The sequence below is a fragment of the Podarcis filfolensis genome (assembly GCF_964270895.1).
Source record: "Podarcis filfolensis genome assembly, chromosome: 15".
In the NCBI taxonomy this organism is placed as follows: domain Eukaryota; kingdom Metazoa; phylum Chordata; class Lepidosauria; order Squamata; family Lacertidae; genus Podarcis; species Podarcis filfolensis.
Window position 1 is genome coordinate 44247105 of NC_139618.1, and position 21512 is coordinate 44268616.

The 21512-nt window shown below is 45.2% G+C and overlaps 1 protein-coding gene across 2 annotated transcripts in view; it reads left to right on the plus strand.

The window, feature by feature from the left end:
- The first annotated feature begins 17376 nt into the window (after nt 1-17376).
- The window catches only part of ADAM9 (ADAM metallopeptidase domain 9), a 108003-nt gene continuing 103867 nt past the window's right edge, over nt 17377-21512 (plus strand). Inside the window, exon 1 of one of the 2 annotated variants that reach the window (XM_083588501.1) lies at nt 17377-17679. In XM_083588501.1, the coding sequence (XP_083444627.1) occupies nt 17598-17679 (82 nt within the window). In that variant the 5' untranslated portion in view covers nt 17377-17597. The remainder of the gene's footprint in view (nt 17680-21512) is intronic. The other variant, XR_014542092.1, reaches the window with a different exon arrangement.

The window sequence follows — 21512 nt, forward strand, 5'->3', positions numbered from 1 at the left end:
AGCCGACGTAGGAATTGGCTTTGCAGAGTCTCAAGGGGAGCAAGATCTGTCATCACGGCCCAGAGCGGGGCAGCATAAGCAAGCACGGCAACCACTTTTGCCTTGAACACCTTTAGGGCCGAGGGAACATGCAAAGCTCCGTCCGAAAAGAAGAATCGGAGGAGCGCATATGACAAGGTTTTGGCCTTATTAAGTAGGTGTTGAATGTGAGCTTTCCACCCCAAATTGTATTGAAAAATAACTCCTAGGTATTGAAATTTTAGGACTTGCTCTATTTTTGCCCCACCAAGCTTCCATTTGTATAATCTCCGGCTTCTGGAGAAGATCAGGATCTTGGACTTGGCATGGTTGATGGTTAATTGATTGAGTTGACAATACGTGGCAAAGATCTTCAGAGCTCTGGTTAGTCCAACACGTGTATAAGATAGAATTACCGCATCGTCCGCATATAAAAGGAGTGGGCAGCGGTAATCCGCTAGCCTAGGCGCGTGTGTACTTGGAGATGAGTTGACTACCTGATGTGGGAGCAGGGCTACCTGATGTGGGAGCAGGCCCCTAGGGGAAGCTGCTTATTTGATGGGTGCACACTGGCAGAAAGCTTGTCTGCTACAAAATGTGAGTTCAGACCAGAACAAAAGTAAAGTGCAGCTTGGTCCAACCAAAGGTCTGCACTGTCCACTGAAACAGTGCCTAAGCTAGTGCTGACCCAGTGTGTGTTAGCTGTGAAAAAAGCAAATTCCATGCTGGGGGTCATTAGGAAAAGAATTGAAAATAATGTAATATACAATTACAGTACTGACTCACACTTGCAAACATGAAAGGGTTAACCTGAGCTGTAAGCTCCTTACCAGAGTGAGTGTGCCTTAGCAGGCTTGCAGCAACCTCTGCTCCCCACCGTCCTGGTTCTCAGTCTTTTCTCTTTGTGCTTCCTGGAACGAGCAAACAAGGAGTTATGCAGACAGTTGCTCCCAGTTGAAAGAAAAACCAAATGAACTGAATATCTCCAAAGGGGAGATTTAAAAACCTGCATCTTTGCTAACCCAAAGACTGCAATATCTGTTTTAAAGTCATTTGGAACCTTTTTTCATCTTTGTTTTATTGCCAAAAGGACAGAGACTTGTTTGGTGCCATTTCTAAAAACTGTGAATAAACCATTCACTTATTTGCAAAGCTAGGTGTCCGTGCTTTGTTCTAGCCAAGTATTTTCATGGGAAATGTTGTTTAAAAGTAGATGAGGGCAGATGTAAATGTAACCAGTTTAGATGTGCTTGGAGCAATCACCATTCTGCTTAACCTGGAGAATAAGGATCTCTCTTCCAAACCTCTCTCTCCAACAAGTAAAACCTCTGACTTCATAATGCTGTTATGCAAAACTATGGTGTGACTGCATTACGAATATTGTGCACCATTCTGGTCACCTCACCCAAAAAGGATAATGTTACTGGCCACCCCAATCTGCCAAGCAGTGCCCCAGACTCCAAAGGGTCTTGGCACTCAACCAGGTGCCTTTGGGGAAAATGAAGCGTGGCAGAGTCTGCAGTTTCTCTGAAATATGATTTATTTACACATATTTACACCAGAATCATAGAATCATAGAATCAGAGTTGGAAGAGACCACAAGGGCCATCGAGTCCAACCCCCTGCCAAGCAGGAAACTGTTAGGATATTTCCGTTCCACCTTAAAAGGGAGCAGGATGTTTGTGTCACAGCCTGCGTATTTCCTGTTCACAGGATGTTTATGTTTTCTGTTGCTTTCGTTTTCTCTCTTGGTGTCGAAGACACTGAAGCAGGCAGTCATGTTTTTTTGTTCTGATCAACGCTGAATTAAACTTGTAAATATGCTCTCCTGGTGTGCATCTTTCGCTGTGTGCATTATCTGCTGACAGAGTGTGCATGAGCCCAGGAATGTGGGAAGCTATTTTCTGGAGCTCGTGTCGCTAATTGCTGAAACTGCGTATCTACGGGAGATCGGTGGACGTCCGGAGTCGACGTGGAGGCAGTGATGGCCTTTGTCTCCCTGGCAGTATCCCAACAGAAACACCATCAGAGCACTCCTGACATATGGTTGTCAAGCCTCTGCTTAAAGACCTCCAAAGAAGGAGACTCCACCACACTCCTTGGCAGCAAATTCCACTGTCAAACAGCTCTTACTGTCAGGAAGTTCTTCCTAATGTTTAGGTGGAATCTTCTTTCTTGTAGTTTGGATCCATTGCTCCGTGTCCGCTTCTCTGGAGCAGCAGAAAACAACCTTTCTCCCTCCTCTATGTGACATCCTTTTATATATTTGAACATGGCTATCATATCACCCCTTAACCTCCTCTTCTCCAGGCTAAACATGCCCAGCTCCCTTAGCCGTTCCTCATAAGGCATCGTTTCCAGGCCTTTGACCATTTTGGTTGCCCTCCTCTGGACACGTTCCAGTTTGTCAGTGTCCTTCTTGAACTGTGGTGCCCAGAACTGGACACAGTACTCCAGGTGAGGTCTGACCAGAGCAGAACACAGTGGCACTATTACTTCCCTTGATCTAGATGCTATACTCCTATTGATGCAGCCCAGAATTGCATTGGCTTTTTTAGCTGCCGCGTCACACTGTTGGCTCATGTCAAGTTTGTGGTCAACCAAGACTCCTAGATCCTTTTCACATGTAGTGCTCTCAAGCCAGGTGTCACCCATCTTGTATTTGTGCCTCTCATTTTTTTTGCCCAAGTGCAATACTTTACATTTCTCCCTGTTAAAATTCATCTTGTTTGTTTTGGCCCAGTTCTCTAATCTGTCAAGGTCGTTTTGAAGTGTGATCCTGTCCTCTGGGGTGTTAGCCACCCCTCCCAGTTTGGTGTCATCTGCAAATTTGATCAGGATGCCTTTGAGTCCATCATCCAAGTCGTTGATAAAGATGTTGAATAAGACCGGGCCCAAGACAGAACCCTGTGGCACCCCACTAGTCACTCTTCTCCAGGATGAAGAGGAACCATTGATGAGCACCCTTTGGGTTCGGTCAGTCAGCCAGTTACAAATCCACTGAGTGGTAGCATAGTCAAGACCGCATTTTACCAGCTTCTTTACAAGAATATCATGGGGCACCTTGTCAAATGCCTTGCTGAAATCAAGGTAGGCTACATCCACTGCGTTCCCTTCATCTAACAGGCTTGTAATTCTGTCAAAAAACAAGATCAGGTTCGTCTGACATGACTTATTTTTCAGAAATCCATGCTGACTATTGGTGATCACAGCATTCCTTTCTAGGTGCTCACAGACTGTTTGCTTAATGATCTGCTCCAGAATATTCCCTGGTATTGATGTCAGACTGACTGGGCGGTAATTATTTGGGTCCTCTCTTTTCCCCTTTTTGAAAATAGGGACAACATATGCCCTCCTCCAGTCTGCCGGGACTTCGCCTGTTCTCCAGGAATTCTCAAAGATGACTGCCAGTGGTTCTGAAATCACATCTGCCAGTTCTTTTAATACCCTTGGATGCAGTTCATCTGGCCCTGGAGACTTGAATACATCTAGACTAGCCAAGTATTCTTGTACTATCTCCTTAGTTATTCTGGGCTGTGTTTCCTCTGCTGAATCATTTGCTCCAAATTCTTCAGGTCGGGCATTGTTTTCTTTATCGGAGAAGACTGAGGCAAAGAAGGCATTGAGGAGTTCAGCCCTTTCTGTGTCCCCTGTTTGCATTTCACCATCTTCTCCTCTGAGTGACCCCACTGTTTCTTTGTTCTTCCTTTTGCTACGAACATACCCATAAAAGCCTTTTTTGTTGCTTTTAACCTCTCTAGCAAGCCTGAGTTCATTCTGTGTTTTAGCTTTTCTGACTTTGTGTCTACACGTGCTGGCTATTTGTTTGAATTCCTCTTTGGTGGTTTCCCCCCTTTTCCATTTTTTGTACACATCCTTTTTTAATCTTAACTCAGTTAAAAGTTCTTTAGATAGCCACCCTGGCTTCTTTAGGCACCTTCCATGTTTCCGTCTCATTGGTATTGCCTGAAGTTGTGCTTTTACTATCTCCCTCTTAACAAACTCCCAGCCATCATGAACTCCCTTTCCTTTTAGTATTACTGTCCATGGGATCTCACCCAGCACTTCCCTAAGTTTTATGAAGTCGGCTTTCTTAAAGTCGAGAAATTGAGTCCTAGTATGCTTGGCTGCTCTTTTCCGCTGTATAGTAAACTTCAGAAGCGCATGATCACTCGCGCCTAATGATCCTTCCACTTCTACCCCACTAACCAGGTCATCAACATTGGTTAGGACCAGATCTAAAATGGCTGTTCCTCTTGTTGCTTCTCCCACTTTCTGGACAACGAAGTTTTCAATGGAGAGAGATTTCACAGGATTCATATCTTAGAAGGAGCCAGTCCTTCACCGCAAACCAGCATTGGATTCCCAGACATCTATGTGTGTGTGCCTCTCTCTCAGCCTGCCATCAACCAGCTTGCTAAGATGGTTCTGGCCTTCAAAGCAACTCATGCAGTTCTCCCTACTTCTTCCCTAAGCACAAAATTTCGAATGCACAAATTTTTCTTGTGTGACATCACACACACCGTCACAGTGGCAATCTCCTCCACTCACTGGCAGAGCCTTCTGCCTTGTTGATGGTTTCCATTGACAGTTTAATCAATGACTTGTTTCCAGCATGTTTTTGTCATTCTTAATGACTTCAATCCCAAGTGAGGCCCTGGCCTGAAAAAGCTTTAGCTGTGTTTTTCAATGGCTTGGCATTTCCCCTTCATTTCTCCAAATATTATATAAATTTATATATAAATAAATTTATTAATTTCCAACATTCACTAGCTCAAGCAGTTATAGGTGCCCTTGTTACCCCATACTCTGTTACTCCAAATCTGTAACAATATTAGAGAGTTGGAAAGGGTTCTGAAAGGGCAAGCGAAGGGGTTGGAGTGACTCCCATATGTGGAAAAGTTGCAGCATTTAGGACTTTTTAGTTTTGAGAAAAGGTGAGTAAGAGAAGTTTATATTTATTTTATTTATGCATTTTGCAGTTTTTCATTTTACATCTCATGCATTTTCCATCTTACAATATTTACAGTGGTACCTCTGGTTGTGAATGGAATCCATTCCGGAGGCCCGTTCGCAACGTGAAAAGCCCGCAACCCGAAGCACCATATCTGCAAAGGTGCATGGCGCAATTTGGTGCTTGTGCGCATGTGCAAAGTGTGATTTAGCGCTACTGCGTATGCGCAAGTGGCGAAACCTGGAAGTAACCCTTTCTGGTACTTCTGGGTCGCCGTGGGACGCAACCTGACAACGTAACATGAGGCATGACTGTATAATATATCTTTATTGCAGTCCAAAGACCCATAGAACAATTTCAGAACAAAATACAGTTAAGACAGCCAACCACAAAAGAGAGAGAAACCGAGGTGGTCATTTTGTTTTGTCTTGAACTTGATGATCTTCTTTTTCTCCTTCTTTGGAGGTCTTTAAGCAGAGGCTTGACAACCATATGACAGGAGTGCTCTGATGGGGTTTCCTGCTTGGCAGGGGGTTGGACTCGATGGCCCTTGTGGTCTCTTCCAACTCTATGATTCTATGATTCTATGATCTTTGTTTCTTTTGATTTCCGAAAGAAACGTTGCCATGGCCAGTGTAATATCATTAGACCTATCATCCAAAAGATTTAATATGGGAGGCTTCAGATTTTCCTGGCAGATTTGCCAGTAGGGGTTTGATCAGTTGGTCCCTTTCTTTTTCGTACTGCCCACAATGCAGTAAGATATGCTTAATGCAATCGACATCCTGAGAACATAAACAAAGCCTATTCTGTTAAGGGATGCCTCTCAGCCTACCATTTAGAACTTCAAAAGGAAATACATTTAGTCTGATTGTGCTAAATAAATGCTGATAGGTTGGTACAGACTGGTTTCTAAGATATGAGGGTATCTGAAAGTCATACCCATATTGGATTCTTACTGCTACTGGGCCACAGATTACATGAGATTGAGATCGCAGGTTGCTATGTGAAATGTCCCAGAGCCTTTGCCTCAGGGCTTCAAGGGCGGTATCATAGCCCAGATGATACAAGAGGGATTATGGCAGTCCAATCAAGGTGGCTTTTCTGGCCATAGTTTTCAGCCATGGGCTGATAAACTCCTCATTGGTTAAATGTAGAAATAATTCCTTCCCCAGGCCAAATACTGAGATCTTGAGCCAGTATCTCAGGACAGCCCATCATGCTTTAGTGGAGAGTGGGCATTCACCTGTTTTCAAAAATAGAATTGAATTTGGGACAGAGTTTGGGACCTGTAATAGGGACCAAAGAAACTTTGCCTGGAACCCGTCTAACTAGGGAAACAAACCGTTGTACCAGATGTTTGAAGCGTAGAGAAGTTGGGAAACCGATTTTGCATTAAAGACCCTTATGCCTGATGGAAATTACTGACCTCCCCTTGTAAAAAAGAATCAGAGTATAACAAGTTTCCTTAACTCCACCTTTTGATAGGCGGTCTGCCAGTGGTAATTCCAGGACTTTGAGTGATTAAATAAAAGCTCTAGGTATTGGAAATATTTGTTGTTGTTGTTTAGTCGTTTAGTCGTGTCCGACTCTTCGTGACCCCCTGGACCAGAGCACGCCAGGCACTTCTGACTTCCACTGCCTCCCGCAGTTTGGTCAAACTCATGCTGGTAGCTTCGCGAACACTATCCAACCATCTCGTCCTCTGTCGTCCCCTTCTCCTTGTGCCCTCCATCTTTCCCAACATCAGGGTCTTCTCCAGGGAGTCTTCTCTTCTCATGAGGTGGCCAAAGTATTGGAGCCTCAGCTTCACGATCTGTCCTTCCAGGGCTGATTTCCTTCAGAATGGAGAGGTTTGATCTTTTTGCAGTCCATGGGACTCTCGAGAGTCTCCTCCAGCACCATAATTCAAAAGCATCAATTCTTCAGCGATCAGCCTTCTTTATAGTCCAGCTTTCACTTCCATACATCACCACTGGGAAAACCATAGCTTTTACTATACGGACCTTTGTTGGCTAGGTGATGTCTCTACTTTTTAAGATGCTGTCTAGGTTTGTCTAAATTAACATTCGAAGGGAAATTAAATCACCCAGTTTTGGAACTACTCTTTCCCTTGAAGGCTTCCAGAATTTGAAATGCTCCATGTATACATAATGTCATCTCCCTTGATGTGCTTCTCAATACCCATCAAGAGGTCCTGGCTATGATAAGATCACACCATTCTGCATTATCTTTTGGGCTGAATGGCAAGTAAGCATGAATTACTCGTGTTTACTCCAAGGGTTTGCCCACACTTATGTTATTGGGTTTTTATCCTAGATAAAGTTGCACAGGACTGCATGTTAATATTGTCATACATACAGAGAAACAATAATGGCTAAGTACAAGTCCATTTGAACTCAGGTATTTCCCAGTCCAGCTATATTTTAATCAGAGATGCCAGAGAATGAACCATTGTGCATCCAAAGCATACACTTTATTGATTTATGCCACTCACCTAGAAACACTGGAGCCCCCAACCATGGTGCTTCTGGGGCCCCTCCAGGATCAAGGGCTCTGAAGGGGTCTACTATGAAACTAGCTTCACTAGTTTCATAGTAGATCCACTCCTGAGGGTGGAGGGTCGGGCTGCCTGTGGGGTTGTTGTTGTTGTTGTTTTGGGGGGGGCTATTTGTCCATGTTATATTTATTTTATGGCATGTGTAGGTGTTTGGACTGCCAGTTTTTCTTCTGCTGAAATTGGTATTTTGTGGTGCCCATGAAAGTTTCTTAGCTATCTAAACATGTCCATGAAAGCAAAAAGGTCAGGGACTTCTGTAGTAATGCACTGGTGGCCAACTAATCCTTGGATCACCAGTTCTAATAACTAGCTTTCTAAAACTTGCTTTAGAGCTCAAAGCAGAACCATCTACTTTCCCTACCAGATAAGGCCCCAGGGTGAGTAGCATGTGGTTTTAGAGGCATTCATGAAGTATCACCTACAGATGAAGTTGTGGCTGCAGAGATGGAAACCCTGTTCAGGTATTCACCCTCACACAATTGGGTGACAGGGACAGCGAGGCATGTGCAACACCTCTGCTGCATCCCTGCTGCCTGGTCTGCTGCCTTCCACATGTGTGTAGGGTGTAAGTGTCCTACTTTGCAGAGGAGAATTCTCTATTTGAAGCAGGGGGGCATCTTGAATAAAATATATGGGGGGCAGGTAAGCCCCTCTTTGCATAATTGATCACAAGACGCAGCACATGTCCCATTTGAATGGCAAATGGGGGGCGGTGAAGGGACCTCAACCTCTAGGAGTTGGTGCCTATGATTTGAAGCGATTACACATGTCTGCTTACACATGACATTTTATTCTAGAATCAATGTAGACTGGGTACTTGTTCTTTTCTTCATAGTCCACACATATTCTGAAAATACAAAATCATACCAGGTTGGTCCTGAATTATCCTGCAGGGTGTCCATTTGAAAACAGATGCTAGCAGTACAGAAATGGGTGGGTATATCCATGCCTGCCAAATGAAGTTGCGGGTGGTGAGTGTATACCAAGATCCCAACCACTACTTCCTTCTTCACCTGGGACATTTGCAAGGAGGAAAAGATGTGGTTCACCTAATCAAGGGGAGGATTTTCCAAATGCATATTGAGTAGCCACACCCACCCTTGTGGATGGTAGGATGCAGAATCAACCTAGACTGAATAAAACTTATTAAGAAGGAGCATGAATGATTCTGGAGAGAGAGAAATTACATTTGGGTGCTACAGATGGATTAGTGTGTATGCACCCCAAGTCTGGTTTAAGAATTAAAGACTAAGAAAGAGGAGCAGGGACTTTGAAGTTCAGATTGTGTATGTTCACAATCTGTGCCAGTTGTATTGGTTGCCAATTTCTTTCTGCACTCAAAGTGCTGTTTTTGACCTTTAAAGCCACAAGCAGTTTGGGAGCAGATTATAAGAAGGACTGCCTGCTCCCATGTGAGCCCATAGTTTTATGCTGGCACTCATCTTTTAATTGCAGCTATATTGTGGAAGTGATGATATTCCAGCTGAACTATTTAAAATTTTAAAAGATGATGATGTTAAGGTGCTACACTCAATATGCCAGCAAGTTTGGAAAACTCAGCAGTGGCCAGAGGATTGGAGAAGATCAGTCTACATCCCAATCCCGAAGAAGGGCAGTGCCAAAGAATGCTCCAACTACCGCACAATTGCACTCATTTCACACGCTAGCAAGGTTATGCTTGAAGTTCTACAAGGTAGGCTCAAGCAGTATGTGGACTGAGAACTCCCAGAAGTGCAAGCTGGATTTCAAAGGGGCAGAAGAACCAGAGACCAAATTGCAAACATGCGCTGGATTGTGGAGAAAGCTAGAGAGTTCCAGAAAGACATCTACTTCTGCTTCATTGACTATGCAAAGCCTTTGACTGTGTCGACCACAGCAAACTAAGGCAAGTTCTTAAAGAAATGGGAGTGCCTGATCACCTCATCTGTCTCCTGAGAAATCTCTATGTGGGACAAGAAGCTACAGTTAGAACTGGATATGGAACAACTGATTGGTTCAAAATTGGGAAAGGAGTACGACAAGGCTGTATATTGTCTCCCTGCTTATTTAACTTATAAGCAGAATTCATCGTGCAAAAGGCTGGGCTGGATGAATCCCAGGCCAGAATTAAGATTGCCAGAAGAAATATCAACAACCTCAGATATGCAGATGACACCACCTTGATGGCAGAAAGTGAGCAGGAATTAAAGAACCTTTTAATGAGGGTGAAAGAGGAGAACGCAAAATATGGTCTGAAGCTCAACATAAAAAATAAACGAAGATCATGGCCACTGGTCCCATCACCTCCTGGCAAATAGAAGGGGAAGAAATGGAGGTAGTGAGAGATTTTACTTTCATGGGCTCCATGATCACTGCAGATGGTGACAGCAGCCACGAAATTAAAAGACACCTGCTTCTTGGGAGAAAAGCAATGACAAACCTAGACAGCATCTTAAAAAGCAGAGACATCACCTTGCCGACAAAGGTCCGTATAGTTAAAGCCATGGTTTTCCCAGTGGTGATGTATGGAAGTGAGAGCTGGACCATAAAGAAGGCTGATCGCTGAAGAATTGATGCTTTTGAATTATGGTGCTGCAAGAATTATGGACTGCAAGAAGATCAAACCTTGTTGTTGTTGTTTAGTCGTTTAGTCGTGTCCGACTCTTCGTGACCCCATGGACCAGAGCACGCCAGGCACCTCTGTCCTCCACTACCTCCCGCAGTTTAGTCAAACTCATGCTGGTAACCTCGAAAACACTATCCAACCCTCTCATCCTCTGTCGTCCCCTTCTCCTTGTGCCCTCCATCTTTCCCAGCATCAGTGTCTTCTCCAGGGAGTCTTCTCTTCTCATGAGGTGGCCAAAGTACTGGAGCCTCAGCTTCACGATCTGTCCTTCCAGTGAGCACTCAGGGCTGATTTCATTAAGAATGGATGCATTTGATCTTCTTGCAGTCCATGGGACTCTCAAGAGTCTTCTCCAGCACCATAATTCAAAAGCATCAATTCTTCGGCGATCAGCCTTCTTTATGGTCCAGCTCTCACTTCCATACATCACTACTGGGAAAACCATGGCTTTAACTATACGGACCTTTGTTGGCAAGGTGACGTCTCTACTTCTCAAGATGCTGTCTAGGCCTGTCATTGCCCTTCTCCCAAGAAGCAGGCGTCTTTTAATTTCGTGGCTGCTGTCACCATCTGCAGTGATCATGGAGCCCAAGAAAGTAAAATCTCTCACTGCCTCCATTTCTTCCCCTTCTATTTGCCAGGAGGTGATGGGACCAGTGGCCATGATCTTCGTTTTTTTGATGTTGAGCTTCAGACCATATTTTGCACTCTCCTCTTTCACTCTCATTAAAAGGTTCTTTAATTCCTCCTCACTTTCTGCCATCAAGGTTGTGTCATCTGCATATCTGAGGTTGTTGATATTTCTTCCGGCAATCTTAATTCCAGCTTGGGATTCATCCAGCCCAGCCTTTCGCATGATGTATTCTGCGTATAAATTAAATAAGCAGGGAGACAAAATACAGCCTTGTCGTACGCCTTTCCCAATTTTGAACCAATCAGTTGTTCCATATCCAGTTCTAACTGTAGCTTCTTGTCCCACATAGAGATTTCTCAGGAGACAGATGAGGTGATCAGGCACTCCCATTTCTTTAAGAACTTGCCATAGTTTGCTGTGGTCGACACAGTCAAAGGCTTTTGCATAGTCAATGAAGCAGAAGTAGATGTCTTTCTGGAACTCTCTAGCTTTCTCCATAATCCAGCGCATGTTTGCAATTTGGTCTCTGGTTCCTCTGCTTCTTCTAAATCCAGCTTGCACTTCTGGGAGTTCTCGATCCACATACTGTTTGAGCCTTCCTTGTAGAATTTTAAGCATAACCTTGCTAGCGTGTGAAATGAGTGCAATTGTGCGGTAGTTGGAGCATTCTTTGGCACTGCCCTTCTTTGGGATTGGGATGTAGACTGATCTTCTCCAATCTTCTGGCCACTGCTGAGTTTTCCAAATTTGCTGGCATATTGAGTGTAGCACCTTAACAGCATCATCTTTTAAAATTTTAAATAGTTCAGCTGGAATACCATCACTTCCACTGGCCTTGTTATTTGCAGTGCTTTCTAAGGCCCATTTGACTTCACTTTCCAGGATGTCTGGCTCAAGGTCAGCAACCACACTACCTGGGGTGTACGAGACATCCATATCTTTCTGGTATAATTCCTCTGTGTATTCTTGCCACCTCTTCTTGATGTCTTCTGCTTCTGTTAGGTCCTTACCACTTTTGTCCTTTATTATGGTAATCTTTGTACGAAATGTTCCTTTCATATCTCCAATTTTCTTGAACAGATCTCTGGTTCTTCCCATTCTGTTGTTTTCCTCTATTTGTTTGCACTGCTCGTTTAAGAAGGCCTTCTTGTCTCTCCTTGCTATTCTTTGGAAATCTGCATTCAATTTCCTGTATCTTTCACTATCTCCCTCGCATTTTGCTTGCCTTCTCTCCTCCGCTATTTGTAAGGCCTCGTTGGACAGCCACTTTGCTTTCTTGCATTTCCTTTTCATTGGGATGGTTTTCGTTGCTGCCTCCTGTACAATGTTACGAGCCTCCATCCATAGTTCTTCAGGCACTCTGTCCAGCAAATCTAAATCCTTAAACCTGTTCCTCACTTCCACTGTGTATTCATAAGGGATTTGACTTAGATTGTATCTTACCGGCCCAGTGGTTTTTCCTACTTTCTTCAGTTTAAGCTTGAATTTTGCTATAAGAAGCTGATGATCTGAGCCACAGTCAGCTCCAGGTCTTGTTTTTGCTGACTGTATAGAACTTCTCCATCTTTGGCTGCAGAGAATATAATCAATCTGATTTCGATACTGCCCATCTGGTGATGTCCATGTGTAGAGACGTCTCTTGTGTTGTTGGAAAAGCGTGTTTGTGATGACCAGCTTGTTCTCTTGACAGAACTCTATTAGCCTTTGCCCTGCTTCGTTTTGATCTCCAAGGCCAAACTTGCCAGTTGTTCCTTTTATCTCTTGATTCCCTACTTTAGCATTCCAATCCCCTATAATGAGAAGAACATCCTTCTTTGGTGTCACTTCTATAAGGTCTTGTAAGTCTTCATAAAATTGGTCTATTTCAGTTTCTTCAGCACCAGTGGTTGGTGCATAAACTTGGATTACTGTGATGTTAAAAGGTCTGCCTTGGATTCGTATCGAGATCATTCTATCATTTTTGAGATTGCATCCCAGTACAGCTTTCGCCACTCTTTTGTTGACTATGAGGGCCACTCCATTTCTTTTACGGGTTTCTTGCCCACAGTAGTAGATGTGATGGTCATCCGAACTGAATTCGCCCATTCCCGTCCATTTTAGTTCACTGATGCCCAGGATGTCAATATTTATTCTTGCCATCTCATTTTTGACCACCTCCAACTTACCTAGGTTCATGGTTCTTACATTCCAGGTTCCTATGCAATATTTTTCTTTACAGCATTGGACTTTCCTTTCGCTTCCAGGCATATCCGCAACTGAGCGTCCTTTCGGCTTTGGCCCAGCCGCTTCATCAGCTCTGGATCTACTTGTACTTGCCCTCCGCTCTTCCCCAGTAGCATGTTGGACGCCTTCCGACCTGAGGGGCTCATCTTCCAGCGTCATAACTTTTATATGCCTGTTGTCTTTGTCCATGGAGTTTTCTTGGCAAGGATACTGGAGTGGCTTGCCGGTTCCTCCTCCAGGTGGATCACGTTTGGTCAAAACTCTCCACTATGACCTGTTCATCTTGTGTGCCCTGCTCGGCGTAGTTCATAGCTTCTCTGAGTTCTTCAAGCCCCTTCGCCACGGCAAGGCAGTGATCCATGAAGGGGAGATCAAACCTACCCATTCTTAAGGAGATCAGCCCTGAGTGCTCAATGGAAGGACAGATCTTGAAGCTGAGGCTCCAATACTTTGGCCACCTCATGAGAAGACTCCCTGGAGAAGACCCTGATGTTGGGAAAGATGGAGGGCACAAGGAGAAGGGGACGACAGAGGACGAGATGGTTGGACAGTGTTCTCAAAGCTACCAGCATGAGTTTGACCAAACTGCGGGAGGCAGTGGAAGACAGAAGTACCTGGCATGTGCTGGTCCATGGGGTTACAAAGAGTCAGACACAACTAAACGACTAAACAACAAATATTTCTTATTAGTTTACTTGTTTTTGCTTTTAATGGCTTCCTGTTAACAGATACTTAAACACTCAGTCTGTAAGCACTGGAAAAGGATGCTGTGATTAGAAAAACCCAGCAAGGGTTTCTCAAAAACAAATCATGCCAGATGTATAGGAGTATAGCATCTAGATCAAGGGAAGTAATAGTGCCACTGTATTCTGCTCTGGTCAGACCTCACCTGGAGTACTGTGTCCAGTTCTGGGCACCACAGTTCAAGAAGGACACTGACAAACTGGAACGTGTCCAGAGGAGGGCAACCAAAATGGTCAAAGGCCTGGAAACGATGCCTTATGAGGAACGGCTAAGGGAGCTGGGCATGTTTAGCCTGGAGAAGAGGAGGTTAAGGGGTGATATGATAGCCATGTTCAAATATATAAAAGGATGTCACATAGAGGAGGGAGAAAGGTTGTTTTCTGCTGCTCCAGAGAAGCGGACACGGAGCAATGGATCCAAACTACAAGAAAGAAGATTCCACCTAAACATTAGGAAGAACTTCCTGACAGTAAGAGCTGTTCGACAGTGGAATTTGCTGCCAAGGAGTGTGGTGGAGTCTCCTTCTTTGGAGGTCTTTAAGCAGAGGCTTGACAACCATATGTCAGGAGTGCTCTGATGGTGTTTCCTGCTTGGCAGGGGGTTGGACTCGATGGCCCTTGTGGTCTCTTCCAACTCTATGATTCTATGATGCTATGATTCTATGAATCTCATTATTTTTTTATAAGAGTTACAAGTTTAGTGGATCAGGGGAAGGAAAGCTGTGGATGTAGTATATCGTGATTTCACCAACGCTTTTGACAAAGTCCATTATATTATTGCAGAGAAGCTGGTAGAATGTGGGCTGGATAATGTAACTATTAGAAGAAGAAGAAGAGTTTGGACTTGATACCCCGCTTTTCACTACCCTTTAAGGAGTCTCAAAGCGGCTAACAATCTCCTTTTCCCTTCCTCCCCCACAACAAACACTATGTGAGGTGAGTGGGGCTGAGAGACTTCAGAGAAGTGTGCCTAGCCCAAGGTCACCCAGCAGCTGCATGTGGAGGAGCGGGGAATCGAACCCGGTTCACCAGATTACAAGTCCACCACTCTTAACCACTACACCACACTGGCTCTCAATCCATATTAGGTGGATTTGTATCTAGTTTACTGACCAAATCCAAAGAATTTTCCTTAATGGTTCCTCGTCATCCTGGGGGTGGAAATGACAAGTTGGGTGCTGCAGGGTTCTGCATATTCCCATTGTTGTTCAACATCTTTATAAATGATTTGGATGAAGGAATTGAGGGAATACTCATCAAATTTGCAGATGACACCAAATTAGTAAGGGTTGTTGTTGTTGTTTAGTCGTTTAGTCGTGTCCGACTCTTCGTGACCCCATGGACCAGAGCACGCCAGGTACTTCTGTCTTCCACTGCCTCCCGCAGTTTGGTCAGACTCATGTTTGTGGCTTCGAGAACACTGTCCAACCATCTCGTCCTCTGTTGTCCCCTTCTCCTTGTGCCCTCCATCTTTCCCAACATCAGGGTCTTTTCCAGGGAGTCTTCTCTTCTCATGAGGTGGCCAAAGTATTGGAGCCTCAGCTTCAGGATCTGTTAGGAAGGGTAGCTAATGCAGAATACAGAATCAGGATTCAAAATCCTCTTTACAGATTGGAGACCTAGCCCCAATGTAAGAAAATGAAATTCAACAAGTTCTACACTTACAAATATAAAATGGGTGACATCTGGCTTGCCAGTAGTACCATAAAAAGGATCTAGGGGTCTTGGCAGACAAGCTTAACATGAATCAACAGTGTGATGCAGCAGAAAATGCTATTCTAGGCTGCAGCATGAACAAAAGTATAGTGTCCAGATCAATAGAAGTAATCTTCCTGCTCAATACTCCTCACAGTGCACATTATATTTTGATGCTGCCTCTTGCTTGCCTGGACAGAGGATAAGCAGAGGTGTGTGCATTGAACCATCTTGCTTTTGTGTGACTGCAACTCGCTGTAGAAAGGTCACATTCTTTGCTCTGCTTACTTTTTTCACTCTGGTTGCCCACCACTGGAATAAGGACCCAAGAATGCGGTCTGGAAGGGAATGAGGCCCTTGTTTTGACTTGTGAGGGAGGGGTGGTTCTGTACATTTGAATGATGAAAGCCCAAACAGCTCCAGATGTTGTTTCTTTAAAGTTAAATTTAGAACTTCAGATGTGTGCTGCTGTTGCATCAGACCAAAGGACCATCCTGTCTCAGCAGCACCCAACCATATGCCACTTAGACAAATAAGACAAACACAGAAAATGTCTGTACATAAAGGAAGATCCAGTTTTTAGCTGGTGGCAGGAAGTGCAAGGCTGGGCAGGAGATAAGCTGTTTGTTTGTTGTTGTGTGTCTCCAGATAGCCACACCATAGGGAAGCAAGAGGCATTTTATTGTCATCTTTGCTATCAGACAGAAGATGCGATTAAAAAGGATACCTCTTCAAGGGCGTTCTTAGCTTCATCGCTAACTTGCCAAATGCCTAATGTTCCACAGTGAGTAGTCAACTGACAGTATTAGCTCAGGGAACTCCTTGTTCCTCTCTTTGTGGGCCACCAGTTTGAGAAGTACTGAATGAAAGGCTGCTCTTCCCCCAACACCTTAATGCCCACACAGGAACCAAAATTCTCCCTCTTTCATACTAGGGATGGCTGGATCTCTCAATTACAGATAGGTAGCCGTGTTGGTCTGCCATAGTCAAAACAAAAAAAAAATTTCCTTCCAGTAGCACCTTAAAGACCAACTAAGTTAGTTCTTGGTATGAGCTTTCGTGTGCATGGTATCTGAAGAAGTGTGCATGCACACGAAAGCTCATACCAAGAACTAACTTAGTTGGTCTTTAAGGTGCTACTGGAAGGAAAAAAGGTATCTGAAGAAGTGTGCATGCACACGAAAGCTCATACCAAGAACTAACTTAGTTGGTCTTTAAGGTGCTACTGGAAGGAAAAAAATTTTTTGTTTGGATCTCTCAAGTTTAGTTTCCTTCAGTTCTTTCCAGTTTAGTTCACCATATTTTTGAATTGTTCGCCATAAAATTCAACAGCATTTTTGTAAGCATTTCATCTAATAAGACACATTTTTGCAAACAGTTCCCCCTCTTATAAATGCATTTTTGCTTCAGGTTCTCAATCCCTGATCTAACCCAAGGCTTCTTGTGTTCTTAAACGACCTGAGTAGAAACACGGTACAGTGGTACCTCGGGTTAAGTACTTAATTCGATCTGGAGGTCCGTTCTTAACCTGAAACTGTTCTTAACCTGAAGCACCACTTTAGCTAATGGGGCCTCCTGCTGCTGCTGCGCCACCCCCTTGCGATTTCTGTTCTCATCCTGAAGCAAAGTTCTTAACCCCAGGTACTATTTCTGGGTTAGGGGAGTCTGTAACCCGAAGCGTCTGTAACCTGAGGTACCACTGTACTATGGTCTTTCAATCGTTAATATTTCAGATCAGTAAATGCCTACCAAGCCTTGGCTAATTTGCCTTCAGTTATATATGTATTTCCTTTTTTTAAAAGACATTTTTTTTTATCTGGGGCTCCAGGAATATTCCAACCCCCCAAGCAGAACAGAACAGCCAAGCGAACGGAGGCGGCGGCGGCGGCTCGAGGGCGCATTCCAAGGGGACGCGCGTTTGGCGGGGCTCCGCGTGTCCATGTCGGGAGAGTCCTCTCGGCGGCGGCTGCGCTGCTCCGCCGGCCCGCCGGCCGGACCTCTTGGGCCGCTGGCCTTCCCGCTCTTCCCCGCTTCGTCGTCCTGCCCTCGGGCGGGCGGGGAGGAGCCGGCTCCTCCCCGGGGGTGGTCCCGGGACTGGGAGGCCGCGCCGCGCACGCTCCAGAAGCGGAGGGGCCGCTGCTCGGAGCCCCGATCCGGGCGCGGGGATGGGGATGGTGCGGGCCGCGCGGAGCTGCTGGCTGCTGCTGCTGCTCTTCGGGGCGCTGCCTGCGCAGGCCGACCGGCCAGGTGAGTCCGGAGGCGGCGGGCGGGCGAGCGGGGACCCTCTTTCCTTCCCCTCCTTCCGAGCGTCTCAGCTCTCCTTTGGCCGGCGACCTCCCCGCCCCTCGGCGCGCGCCAGCCGGGGATCTCCGAGGAGCGAGAGCCAAGCCTCCCCCTCCCCCTCCCCGATCCTTCCCCGCGGATCCCCTGGACAGAAGCGCCACCCTCTTCTCCCTCTTCCGCTCGGGAACCTTGGCAAGGAAGCCGGGATGCCTCACCCGCGTCCGCCTGTGGAGGGGACTCCACACTCCGGAGGTCCTGCGGACACGCGCGCTTTGCACTCTAAGCGGATTCTCCGCCGCTTAAGCAAGCCTTGGTCGGAGCAGCGCCTGGGGAACTTCTGTAGAAGAGAGCAGGGAAATGTTTGGTCAATTATTGCGGGCAGGCAAAAGCTCTTTCTTTTAAGAATCCCTTCCAAGAAGGCATTCCGAAGCCATTTACAATCTAATAAATCATATATGAAACCGTTGCACAATTGAAAACAGTTAAAACAATTCAATATATAAAAACAATATAAATATACAAAGTTTAAAATAATATTGGGAGCATGCTCATCAAATTTGCAGATGACACCAAACTGGGAGGGGTAGCTAATGCTGCAAAAGACAGAATCAGAATTCAAAATGACCTTAACAGATTGGAGAACTGGGCCCAAGCTAATGGAAATAATTTCAATAGGGACAAATGTCAGGTTCTGCACTTAGGTGGGGAGAATCAAATACACAAATATAAGATGGGGGACACCTGGCTTACTAACAGTACATGTGAAAAGGATCTAGGGGTCTTGGTGGACCACAAGCTGAACATGAGTCCACAGATGCAGCAGCAAAAAAAGCTAATTCTATTCTAGGCTGCATCAACAGAAGTCTAGTATCCAGATATTACCACTTGGTCAAAACACACATGGAATACTGTGTCCAGTTCTGGGCACCACAATTTAAGAAGGATGTTGACAAGCTGGAAGGTGTGCAGAGCAGGACGAACAATATGATCCAGGGTTTGGAAACCAAGCCTTGTGAGGAACAGTTGAAGGAGCTGGAAATGTTTAGTATGGAAAAGAGATTGAGAGGAGATAGGATAGCCATCTTCAAATATCTTAAGGGCTGTCACATGGAGGATTAAGTAAGCTTGTTTTCTCCTGTTCCAGAGCTAGGACCTGAACCAATGGCTTCAAGTTACAAGAAAGGAGATTCCAACTAAGCATTTGAAAAAACTTTCTGACCATTAGAGTGGTTTGACAGTGGGACAGTCTCCCTTCGGGGCGTGCAGTGAATTTTTTTGTAGGGGAACAGGGCCAGAGATGCCAGCTTGTGAGGGCAATGGGGTTGGGGTGCCATCGTGACATTGTGATGTCTCATGTGAGCATTGTGCCTCCTTCCTTAAGCTGAGCAAAAGCTTCCCAGGCTTTGGGAAGGAGGCACCAGAGATTAATACTTTAATACTCTAATTTACTGGAAACATGTTGGGGACCAATGTAGTCCCCCTAGTCACTGCTTGGTAGGTTGTGGACTCTCCTTCACTGGAGGCTTTTAAGCAGAGGTTGGTTAAAAAATCTAGCTGAGCTTCCTGCATTGCAGGAGGTTGTACTGGATGACCCTGAGATTCCTTCCAACTCTACATTTCTATGATTCTATAGTATTAAAAATCAGGAACACCTTAGAGGAGGTGTTTGTCTGATGTGCAGTGCAAGGGAGTTCCAAGGAAGTGGACCAGTTCTAGCATCCTCCAGAAGGAATCTTTGGATGGGCTTCACAGGATGCTCTTGCAGTGGCTGGTCGGGGAGGTCGGGGTTGGACGTATTTCCCACCGGTGTTGTTGTTGTTTAGTCGTTTAGTCGTGTCCGACTCTTCGTGACCCCATGGACCAGAGCACGCCAGGCACTTCTGTCTTCCACTGCCTCCCGCAGTTTAGTCAGACTCATGTTTGTAGCTTCGAAGACACTATCCAACCATCTCGTCCTCTGTCGTCCCCTTCTCCTTGTGCCCTCCATCTTTCCCAACATCAGGGTCTTTTCCAGGGAGTCTTCTCTTCTCATGATGTGGCCAAAGTATTGGAGCCTCAGCTTCACGATCTGTCCTTCCAGTGAGCACTCAGGGCTGATTTCCTTAAGAATGGATAGGTTTGATCTTCTTGCAGTCCATGGGACTCTCAAGAGTCTCCTCCAGCACCATAATTCAAAAGCATCAATTCTTCGACGATCAGCCTTCTTTATGGTCCAGCTCTCACTTCCATACATCACTACTGGGAAAACCATAGCTTTTACTATACGGACCTTTGTTGGCAAGGTGATGTCTCTACTTTTTAAGATGCTGTCTAGGTTGGTCATTGCTTTCCTCCCAAGAAGCAGGCGTCTCTTAATTTCGTGGCTGCTGTCACCATCTGCAGTGATCATGGAACCCAAGAAAGTAAAATCTCTCACTGCCTCCATTTCTTCTCCTTCTATTTGCCAGGAGGTGATGGGACCAGTGGCCATGATCTTCGTTTTTTTGATGTTGAGCTTCAGACCATAATTTCCCACCGGTATCTTGGTTCAAAGTTGTATAGGTAAAGGTAAAGGGACCCCGTCGTGGGGATTCGAACCGCCGACCTTCTGATCGGCAAGTCCTAGCCTCTGTGGTTTAACCCACAGCGATATACCAAAAAAGGTGTTCCTAAGCCCTGGTGGATCAGACCAAAGGGCCACCAAGTTCAGCACCCTATTTTCCAGAGTGGCCTGTCAGATGATTAGAGAAGTCCAGGAGCTCAGCTTGAATGCAGCCTTCCTCTTTGCTGTTATTCCGCAGCAATTGGTTCCCATAGGGAAGCTGCTGTTTCCGACTGGGGCTTATCCTCTTGACAGTGCCCTTGTTCCTTCTGTGCAGTTGCCTGGGGTTGCTTCCTGGGGGGCTCAAGCTGCTTGGAAGCTCTGCTGTTCAGATCACATTGAAATGTATGGAAGGCATGCCAGTGCAGGGTAGAGTGTCCCCCCTGTATAGCATTTATTCAATAGAGTGTTAGGGCATATGAGAACTCAGTACTTGTTTTTATTTTATTTTTGCCCTTAACTTGCTTTTAACTCTTTATGATATTATTATTTGGTTTTATGTTTTTATATTGTTGTAACCTGCTGTGATATATCTTTATGATACAGCAGTATATAACTATTTTTTTCTATCAATCAATAAAATAAACATGATAACAACCTGTGAAATGCTACATAGTTTGTGAGAGGGAGGGGATTGAGAGAGAGACCTGCCTATATAGTTGTTCATGGCAGAAGTGAGTTTTGATCTGGGGACTTCTAGTTTACAGCTCATTTTCTTGGTCACCATGGTCACCATTTTTTTATTATTTGCTGGTCATTTGACATGCCAGGGCCATAGCTCAGGGACAGAGCATCTGCTTTGCATGCAGAAGGTTCCGTCTCCAATGGCATCTCCTGGTGGGGATGCCTGAAATACTGGTCAGTGTGGACCAACAGTCTTACTTGGTATAAGGCAGCTTCCTGTGTTCCTGTGATGGGATAATGGCAGTTTGATTCTTCCACCACCTTCTTCCACCCCCCACCCCCCAACTGCAAAGCACAGGCTTTAAAATGGCATAGATTACAGTTAAGCTCTGTCACTTTACCAACACTTTAAAGGTTTCCTTCCTTCCCTCCTTCTTTCATATCCCACATTTCTTCCACCATGAAACACCATGTTCTTCATGTGGTTCCCAGGGGCTCTCCCATCCAGGGCCTTTAACCTGGAACCTCTTTATCTATTTTATTTATAAATACATTTTTATGCTACTTTGCTGGCCTAGCAAGAACTCCCAAA